This window comes from Neovison vison, chromosome 1 (genome assembly GCF_020171115.1).
Source record: "Neovison vison isolate M4711 chromosome 1, ASM_NN_V1, whole genome shotgun sequence".
Lineage (NCBI taxonomy): Eukaryota > Metazoa > Chordata > Mammalia > Carnivora > Mustelidae > Neogale > Neogale vison.
The window spans coordinates 130531825-130542260 of NC_058091.1; the positions used below are offsets into that span (position 1 = coordinate 130531825).

Sequence of the window (10436 nt, forward strand, 5' to 3'; positions counted from 1 at the left end):
ACATTGGTCCTTGAACTAAAGCTCTCTGTTCACTTTCTCGTGGGCAAGAGGTTCCCTGGCCCACTTTGTCTTTGGGGGTCCTTGTGGTTCTTCAGGTGATGCCTGTGAGAGCCTTCATATCTTTGGGCGCCTGCGCTTGACCTTCTAAGTCCGTGGAAATGTGGAGGTTTTTATATTGCTCCTCAAGGGTGGCTGGCCTTACCAGCCAGGAGCCCCCGTGCCCGCGCGCACAGGAAATGCTTCTGGGGAGGCCAAACGCAGACAGTAGCTTCCTCGACAGCTGTGCCCCTGGCCAGGACGATTGGGTGTTTAGATCAGTAGTTGTTCACATCGGCTGAGGAACATGGAACTGCTAGGAAGCAACAGGTAGTTCTTTGTCAAGCTAACCGGAGAGTCTCCACTCTCCCCGTAGGAGCAGCGGTGGGTTTATTACAGCGGTGCACGCCGGATTCCTGCCTCCTCACACAGTTTTTCTTAGGTGTAGCATCACGAATGAGGGGATGGCTAGGGACAGAGATTACCAGTTCAGATAGGTGGCGTTGCTCAGAAAAGGCATCTGTTGTGCTACCTGCATTCGAAGGCGTAGGCGGTTGAAGAAGGTGGGAACGAAATAGGACCTGGCATTAGAAGTTGGATATTCATGAAAGGAGAAGAGGCTAAGTCTACAGTTGCCAAGAGTCCCTTAAAAATCGGTTGGAGTTGCTAGAACGCCAAGGGTGCGGGCTGCCCTGTTAAAAGTCTCCCCCTAGTGGAAGTTTGGTAGAGCACAGCCAAGCCCTCTTTTGTTCACCAGAGGAAGTGAGCTGGCCTTTTACTGGTTTGAGGGTGAGCTCTCCATTATCCACGCTGAGGAGGGGCCCAAATGTGAGAACAATCTGATATTAGCGTATTTACTTGGGTTGAGTTTCAGAATTCATCACGATTTTTTTTATTTTTATTTTTTATTTATGTATTTATTTTTTTTAAAGATTTTATTTCTTTATTTTGCAGACAGAGATCACAAGCAGGCAGAGAGGCAGGCAGGGAGAGAGGAAGGGAAGCAGGCTCCCTGCTCAGCAGAGAGCCCGATGTGGGGCTTGATCCCAGGACCCTGGGATCATGACCTGAGCCGAAAGCGGAGGCTTAACCCACTGAGCCACCCAGGCGCCCCCATCGTGATTTTTTTTTAAGATGTCTTAAATATGTTCTGCTACAGTGCACTTGAAAACCCATGTTCTTTCGTGAAAAAAAATAATAAAGAAGAGAAATAGCCTAGAATATACTGGGACAAATAGGAAGTAATCAGAGATTAAGATTTTTCTTTTAAGAAACTGAGCATTCTATCCTTTTTTTTTTTTAATAGACTTTATGCCAAAATTCATTTAGTAGATGCTCCCTTTTGGGATGATTCAAGAAAATGAGTGTATAGTTTTTTGGTAGAGTAAGGCGTAGATGTTGGTGTGTCTATCTCAGGAGTCTTCTTTAAACTTTTTGGGTAATTTATAAAAATCATTTATTGACACATGGAAGTGTAGATGGTTGTGGATGAGCCAAAAGCACCAGACAGGTATGGCCATGGCTACGGCAGGGCCGGCTCCTTCATCTCCAGCTGCAGGACCATCTTGATGGCAAAGAATCGATCAGGTGACTCAGACTGATGGGCACAGGCGGACATGGTGACATATCCTATCCCATACGTGAGGGGCCGCTTAGGTGCCTGGATCTGCTGGCTTGGGCACTGTAGTCAGAGATCCGCACAAGGAGGGAGGTACATCTGACCTAAGTGCCACGAAACCATGGGTTTTGCCAGCCCGATTGTGGGAAGAGTTTCTGATCCCTGCAGTAGTAAGTTGGCCATGGGCTCGATAATTAAATAGTTCTCAGCAGACAGCTTCAGGGTCTTAGCATGTAATGAAGAAGCTGTTAAGACCTCGTTCAACCTGAGTGAAGAGAAGACGGTGCTTCTGATAAATTCTGTTGTCTGTTCTGCGTCACTGGTGCTGCCACAGTGCCATCCCTTAGGGTCATTAAAAACTGGCAGACTTTCCACATTTCATTTTGCTGTGGAGGGTGGACAGGTAGGAGCAGATGAAGAGCTAGGAGAGGTTTCCCCTCTCTGCGTGGGGTCCTCACGAGAGCGAGGGAGGCCCGCAGGTGTGCACGCAGCTCCTTTTTTGCTTTGGAACTCTGGGAATTAGCCGGCAGGCAAGAGCGCCTGTACCATTGCACAGAATCCATGCTTTGGGCCAGATTCTGTGAGACGCTCATCAGGTACTGTGTTCCGGGAGTGGGCCTATGTATGTTGCATGTTTGTACGATCTCTCTGCACTGGAAAAATAACTTTGACAGCTCCGCTTCCTCAATCTCCCTAGTGCTGCGAGCCTCTTGAATGCACCAGCTCTCCTCTCTCGCAGGTCCTTCTGTCTGTGCTGCCCTGAGTCGCTCACACCTTCCTGGGGGCCTGAGCATCCCTGTGTGTGGCAGTGGAGGGCTCTGGGCACCGCTACGGGGATGGACTGGGGGGGGGGGGGATAGCCGGGGAGGGCCCAGCTCTGAGAACAGCTGGTGTCTCGACCCCAACACGTGTGTATGTGGAGGGTCCTTTTGCCTTTTGTAAATGAAACCCAAGCTCACCACGACCTTCCAGGGATGTGAGTGGGAACAAGGATTGGGGGGAAGAGGCATCCTTGCTGGGGTTGGCACACGGGCTTGGGGGCCGGGTCCAGCTGAGAGTCCCGATGGGGCTCTTGGAAGGGCGTATTGGGTGTCCTCGGCCTCAGCCTGTGCCCCTGTGCTCGCTCCCGCAGATAGCCAGTCGGACGCAGAGACACCAGCGGCGGGCGGTGAAGTGCTGGACCTCACCTCCCGCGAGAAAGAGCAGCCTGCGGCCGAGGGAGCCCCTGCGCCTGACCAGGTCCAGGAGGAGCTCCCCGCAGAGGAGGTGCCGCAGGGCCCGGCCGCACTGCCCGGGACGGGGGACGAGCAGGACGCCGGGGAGAGCCAGGAGCACGAGGACAAGCACGGTGTGGAGGAGAGGGACGAGGACGCAGACGGCCCGGAGGAAGATACCGTGAGCAACAAGAGCCTGGACCTCAACCTCGCCAGCCGGCTGATGGGCTTCAAGCTGGCCGAGGGCGACGCGGGCGCCGCGGGCAGCGGGGGCCCCACCCAGCAGGATCAGAAGCACGCCTGCGACGTCTGCGGCAAGAGCTTCAAGTTCCAGGGGACCCTGAGCCGCCACAGGAAGGCCCACGGCCGCGAGGAGCCCCGGGAGGATGGCCCGGGCACCAGCGGAGCAGGGGCCGCCGAGGACCCGCTGCCCGGCCCGGCCGCCACCCCCGCGCCCGAGCCGGAGGAGAAGCCCGCCCACCCCTCGGAGGAGCCCCCCGTGGAGGGGGTGGCCTCGTCGTCATCGGAAGCTTCGGGGGACAGGCAGGGCGAGGAGGCGGAGGGCACCTCGGACGGGGAGAGCGTGGCGGAGAAGAAGTCCTCGGAGAAGAGTGACGACGACAAGAAGCCAAAGACGGACTCCCCGAGAAGCGCGGCCAGCAAGGCCGACAAGAGGAAGAAGGTGTGCAGCGTGTGCAACAAGAGGTTCTGGTCCCTGCAGGACCTGACGCGGCACATGAGGTCCCACACAGGTGAGGGCGCGGGGCAGGGCTGGGGGGCGCTTTGCTGGTGGGGGCTCGGCCTGCAGGCTCCGCCTCTCCCCGAAGCAGCGAGGCCGAGGCCTGGCCGCAGCGTGCGCGTGGGCCGGGGAAGCCACGTGAACTTGGAATTGAGCGGGGGTTCTTTTCCAATCGGAGTACACTAGCGCCCTGCAGGGTCACGGCAGGGCAGCCCCTCAGCAGGGGTCGTTTTGAGAGCGTTTGGTCAGTCCTCTAAGCCTCCATCTTCCTAGCTCTGGACCGGGGATGAGGGTTGCCCCGTCCCATAGAAGCATCTAGAAGAACGTGGGCGCTGGGCATTTGGGGCCCATGCTGGGAAGGACTGGGGGTGTGGCCCGGGGAGCAGGCCGTGGGGACGGGGGCTCAGCGGTGCTGTGCGGGAGGCTCCCGGGCTTGGCTCTCAGCCGGCAGGTGGAAGTTGGCTGCGCATGCGCACAGCGAGAGCCTTCGCCTTTCCCGGCTGTGCGGCGGCCGGTCTGACTGACGTCACTGAACTGGAGCTACACGGGCGTGTCCTCGCCCCTTCTGGAGCTCTCCGTCTACGGTCCCTGAAGCGGGGCCATTTTTTTGGTAGAAAGGACAAGACCTGGATATTACTAACAAAACCAAAAGATTTAAACCTATCCCATCCGCCCCCTCCAAAAAGAAGCCCCTAGAGCCTGCACCCTGGTCTGGGCTTTCCTCCTGCCCCTCCCCAGGCAGCCACGGTGCGCACATTCTTCCGGCTCGCTGCTGCAGCCGCCGCTGGGGGATTTGTGCTTGGCTCCTAGCGGAGAGATATTCTTGGGCCCCTGGCAGGTGGTGCTCTCAGCTGCTCTCAGCGCAGTATTTGTGAGCAAGAGGGAAAGCCCCAGCTGCTCTAGATCAGAACACAGAGTATCTGGTGCCTTTGACTGGGGAGGTGCCGCTGTCATGTGCAAGCCACAGAAGTGGTGCCCTCTCCCCGCAAGAGGGACCCCGCTGCTGTCCTCCCCCGAGATTTCTTTTCAGGCCAGTCTGGGTGTCTATGAGGCTTCCCCCTGGGGACCTTGGTTCCTGCATCAGTGTGTTAATGACCTAGTCAGGTGGAGCACCTGGGTGGCTCAGTTGTTAAGCGTCTGCTTTTGGCTCAGGTCATGATCCCAGGGTCCTGGGATCGAGCCCAGCATCAGGCTGCCTGCTTCTCCCTCTCTTACTTTCCCTGCTTGTATTTCCTTTCTTGCTGTGTTTCTTTCTGTCAAATAAATAAAATCTTAAAAAAAATAAAAAAAAAAATTTAAAAACCTAGTGGGTGAGGTGGAAGGGAGAGAGAAGCTGAGGGTGGCCCCTTGCATTTCTGCTTCCTTATTTTCCAGTTCAGAAAAAGAGAATGGTTTCCCCTGGGTCGGGGGTGAGGGGTGGTCGTGGCTCCTGCTGCCCACTGCTCCCGTGCCTGCTTACATGGCTGCCGCTCTCATGTAGGACAGAGAGCTGGATTCTGCTAGCCTTACTAGTAACAGACACCACTTCTTTCTCCCACCACTCCAGGAGAAAGGCCATACAAGTGTCAGACCTGTGAGCGAACCTTCACCCTGAAGCATAGCCTGGTTCGCCATCAGCGGGTCCACCAGAAAGCCAGGCACGCCAAGCAGCACGGGAAGGACAGCGACAAGGAGGAGCGGGGTGAGGAGGACAGTGAGAGCGAGTCCACCCACAGCGGCAACAACCCTGTCTCAGAAAACGAGGCTGACTCGGGTCCACCGGCCAGCAACCACGTGGCTGTCACCCGGAGCCGAAAGGAGAGCCTGGCCAGTGCCACCAAGGATCCCAGCCGCAGGGAGGAACGGGCAGCAGGTCGGACGGTGGGTGCCAGCCAGGCTGAAGCTGGCAGAAGTGCTCCCAAGGCCGCTCCAGGGGGCAGCCCCAAGGGGCAAGCGTCTCTGGGTGACCCTGACCCAGAGAGCCCGGCGGCCCTCGTGGAGGCCCTGCCAGAGCTACAAGGCAAGGGGCCCGCCCACCCCATCCTGGCCGCGGACGGTGCCTCGCCACTCCTGGGGATAGAATGACAGCCCATCACGTCCCCCCACCAGCACACAGACGAAAGCCAGCAGAGCAAAGTGTCCTGAATCTATATTTCATGAGGTTTCCTCAGTGCCCTTCAGCTGTCAGGGAGTGAGAGAGAGAAAGAGAGAGAGACAGACAGACAGACAGACGAGAGGGAGTGGGCCGTCTTGGCCGGTGCCATAGCCTTACATCTCCGTGCAAGAGACTCCGCACGCACACTTGCGGTGCCTTAAGTACTCACCAGTCCTTCAGTGTCAGCCTGGGCGTGTGTGTCCCCAAAATGACTTTTTGAAACAAACAAAGCATATATTTTAATGAATTTCTTGGAGAGGACCTTTTCATTTAAGCATTAACGTTACCTTCTGTATTGGTGTGTGTGAGCTTGTTCTTGCAAATCTGTGATAGACGTACGTTCTGTGAGCTGGAAACAGAAGAAAAAAAATTTGTCCTTGGATACCCATAACCAATAACTGGAAGAAGATGATGTGAATTTCATGTAAATTGCCAGAGGATATGTGGATAAGATGTTCCTTTTTTCTCAACTAGACCTTTTTCTCGTTCTGTTTGCTACATGGTGGAGCTGTAATTTGGGCCTCCATATGGCGGGGTGTGGTTGATGAAGGTTTCCAGTTGGGCGCCAGCCAGAACCAGGGAAGATTCTAGCTTCAACCTTGTACGTGTTTTCAGCGTTAGACATGGTATTTCTGTTCAAGTTTCAAGACCTCCGTTCTTAACTTCCAGAGGAGAGTTACGCTGGCAACTTGAACCTATGGAGAACGTGCACAGATGTCCTGTATCTGATTTCCCCCATGTTTGGTATATGTATTATTAATATTATTATTATTATTATTATTATTTCATCAGTTTGCTGGTCTCTGCAGTCAGCAGAAACAAATGGGCAATATTTGTCCGGGGAGACCTGGGCTGCCCCTGGGTCCCTGTGTGGGCATCTGCCCGCAGCTTTCCTTGGCCCCCCACCCCTGGGTGGTAGCTCTTCTACTGTACTTAGACAAGCCTTTCTTCCGTGACTGCAGAATCCAGCGGGGGCCGGGAGCGGTCTTCCCGCACGGGCCGGCCGGAGAGCGGCTCAGAGAGGGGAGAGCGAGGGGGCGCGTGCCTGGGGCTTCCGAGGAAGCCAGGCAGCAAGGAGACGCGTCCCTCCCCGGTCTCCCTGCCAAACCAGGCCGAAGCCTTACCCGCCTGTGCTACTGTCGTTTGCAAAGCAAGGAAGTACTTCTACTACTACTGGTAATAAAACTGCACGTGCGAGATTGGAAGATGAGAAATAGATTTGTATTTACCTTCCTGTGACATGGGGTTGGTGCTTGAAGCGAAACATGCTGTTTCTGGTGTTCCTGAAATAGCCTGAACCCTGGGTGCGAAAAGGCAGGATTTTTTTTTTTTTTTTTTTTCCATGAGCATCCCATGCGGGCCATAGAATTCCCTCACTGTAGCCGCCAGCAGTGATGAGAGACGTTTCCCTACTGTAGCTGATTTTGTGTTCAGCGTCCTGCCCCTCCGCCAAGACCTCTAGGGCACCCGACCCACTAGCCCTCCCCGGGCCACCCCCTCCCCCCGCACCCCAGCCCCTTCTGGCCCCCGAGGAGTCTTCCCCCTCCGCTTCCACTCAACAACGCAGACACACACACACACCTTTATCTCCCCCACTTCCTTCCCAACTCCTCCATTTCTTGGGGCCAAAATCCCAACTGCCCAGACTTCAAAGGAAGATATTTTTCTCTTGGGATTATTACTTGTGATCTCTTTGCATGTGAAAGGAAAAAGGTCGAGGTATCTATGACTTGTAACTGTGCTGGGGATGCCTGAACCCGAGGTGTGACTGACTCTAGAGGGCGACAAATCAGAACCAAGGATCTCCCGTTACCCCTTCACGCCCAGTATGGTTTGCGTAGTTCCAATGCCGGTTCACGCATCCCTTCATTTTTTTTTTTTTTTAAATGACCGTTGTTATGGTTACCGTTGTTGTCACTAGTTGGGGTATCTCGTGTTTTGTTTCTCTCTGCAACTCTCCACACTAAAACTCGCGACTCTGTGGAGGGAAGCCATGACTGAGCGCCACGCTGCGGTGAGATGCAGCAGGAACGGCCCGGCCGCGCAGCCGGGGGCCACAGCTCGCAATAATCACTATTGATTTAAAGCTTTATTTAGCCTCCATCTGTACCCTCGTAGTCAATAAGGTCTTGCCACATTTTATTAGTGAGATTGAGAAGTGTATTATTTGTTTGTTTTGCTCTCCCCTCCCCCAATATTAAACTGTGAAATTTGTGATTTGTTTAAACTCTGGGTGAATCATAGTTTAGTTTGCATGTCCAGTTAATTTGTTTCTATACAATTTGTTTGATTCTCTTTCTCCTTCTCTCAGGGCTTTTACAAAAAAAAAAAAATAGTATATATATATAGATATATATATATCTATCTCCATATATATATATGGATCTTCTGAAAAGTTTTTTGAGGTGCAAGTTTTTCTCTTGTTTTTCTCTTTGATTTATGGACACAATGCTGAGATTCAATCACTACATGAAACTCCCGGCTGTGAAAACAGAATATAAAACCTAGGGCTGTTTCCCACACGGCCCCAGGGGGGAAGCTATGCGGCAGTCGGGGTCCGGTTTCAGAAAGATGCACCATCCCTTCCACCTCTCCGTCTCTGTCCTCTCTTTCTTCAAGAAGGAAGTTGATCCCAGTGATTTCAGCCCATGCATTAAACAGGAAACAATAATAAATGTGTAGAATTCATATTTTTCTAAAGGGAACTTAACTGCTGCTCCGTGTTATGTACAAAACCGGTTTATGCCACAGGAACAGAATCACAAGTTTGGTTTTGGTACTTTTTGTTCCTCTTTGTATTCAGTTGTATAGTACTTCCAAATTCAGAATGAGAAGAAAAGCTGTTCTGTATCAAACCATCTAAGCAATAAATGTTATTTTAAAAATGGCAGATTGCCGGTCACACGGCCGTCCTGTGATTTGCTGTCACCCTGCCAGCGTGTCCCCGCCCCTTGCCCGTGCGGGACAGGCCACTGACCTCTGGGGCCATCAGGGGAACCGCCTGCCTGCTCCCTGACCCAGGAGGTGACGAGGCTGCTGTTTTAGCGACGGTTAAGCCAGGAAATGGGTCTTCTGGGCCGCACCTCCTGGGGTGTCCACACCAGCTAGAAGGGGATGCATTGCCTCCTGGGCGCAGGAGAACCCACGCAGATGGGAGGTCTGTCGTCGTAAAGTCACAAATGGGCAAAGGCTCGAAGCTTCAAAGCCGGGACTCAGCAGCTCCGGAGCGAGCTGGTTTTGGGGCGAGGTAACTGTAGACAGGGCTTCACATGCACTGACCGCGCTGTGGGTCTAAGGCCCAGGTCACGGCAGAACGAGTTACGGTGCTCTGGTCTGTAAGGACTCCCCTCACCTCCACGCTGAGCCCAGCCCACCGAGCTGCCCAGGCGTCCCTCTGAAACTCAGTTCCTTTCATTCCCCCTTCCACTAGGGAAAGTAAACATCCAGAAGACGGTTGAAAGGGAGTAAGCCACATGGGGTGCTCGGCCTCTGGCTAAGACAGCCCTTGGCATGTACCTAAGGGCTACCTATGCTGGCCCAGAGTTCTTTGAAGGCACAATGAAAGAAAAAACCCACACCCAACTTCTTTTCTAATAAACAGACTACTGTTAAAGAAGCTCATATAGATTTCTTTGGAAGCCACAAAATAATTGCTGTAGAAAAATGTCCAGGATACAAGGGGTAACTCACTTGCTTTTCCAGAACAGCGGCCTGGAAACCTGGCTCCCACCCGGGACATGGGCTGCGCGGGCCCGCACTGGGCTCCCCACCCACGACCAGGAACACCAGTCATGCTGTCACTGTCTCTCAAATAATTACATAACATCTTTGAAAATAAAATCAGCTTCACTTTTGTAGTTGTCCCAACGTGGCAGAGGTCTACAAGCTACCCTGAGCTTGGGGGCATGTTTTAGTTGTTCATCCCTTCCTGGGACCTGGTTAATGTTGACGATGCATTTAGTCAACGAAGCTGTTCCTGAGCAGGCAGTGTATGCCCGGCACTGTCCTGGGCACGGAGAATATAGCAGGAACAAAACACATTTCTTTCTTGGTGGAACTTGGGTCTTGACAGTGGCAGAGAATACAGACTGGCCGAGGACAGTGCAGAGTTCATGCAAGTGTCCGGGGAGGGCCCCAGAGAGAAAGGCCTTTGGGGGGGTGGGTGTTACCGGGCCCTGCAGAAGGCATGTGACCGGTGTGGGGTGGCAAGGGGTGGGGCAGCGGGGGACAAGGGTTGTGGGGCTTGCTGGCTACGTGTGGACTGGGGGATGACGGGACTGGGGTAGACACGGGGAGGCCATCAGGAGGCAGCCACAGCGATGTAGGCCGGACATGGTGATAACTTGGAGCAGAGCAGTGAGGTAGGCACTGAGAAGAGGTTGGGGTCAAGGTGTATTTTCAAGGGTGGCTGCCAGTGTTGGATGACCCATCAGATGCAGGAGCTACAGAGAAGTCAAAGCTTGGAGAGTCCCCCCCAGAACACGGGCTCACAACTTGACTGTGATGTCCAGGTGTCCAGAATTCATTTTTTTTTAAAGATTTTATTTATTTGACAGAAACACAGTAAGAGAGGGAATACAAGCAGGGGGAGTGGGAGAGGGAGAAACAGGCTTCCTGCGGAGCAGGGAGCCCAATATGGGGCTCCATCCCAGGACCCTGGCCTGGGATTATGACCAGAGCCAAAGGCACATGCTT

The 10436-nt window shown here is 53.7% G+C and overlaps 1 protein-coding gene across 7 annotated transcripts in view; it reads left to right on the forward strand.

Annotated features, from left to right (window-relative positions):
• The window catches only part of RREB1 (ras responsive element binding protein 1), a 128573-nt gene extending 119942 nt beyond the window's left edge, over positions 1–8631 (forward strand). For all 7 annotated transcript variants that reach the window (XM_044258443.1, XM_044258435.1, XM_044258451.1 and 4 more), the window contains 2 exons: positions 2787–3620; positions 5154–8631. In XM_044258443.1, the coding sequence (XP_044114378.1) occupies positions 2787–3620; positions 5154–5671 (1352 nt within the window). In that variant the 3' untranslated portion in view covers positions 5672–8631. The remainder of the gene's footprint in view (positions 1–2786; positions 3621–5153) is intronic.
• The last annotated feature ends 1805 nt before the right edge of the window (positions 8632–10436 follow it).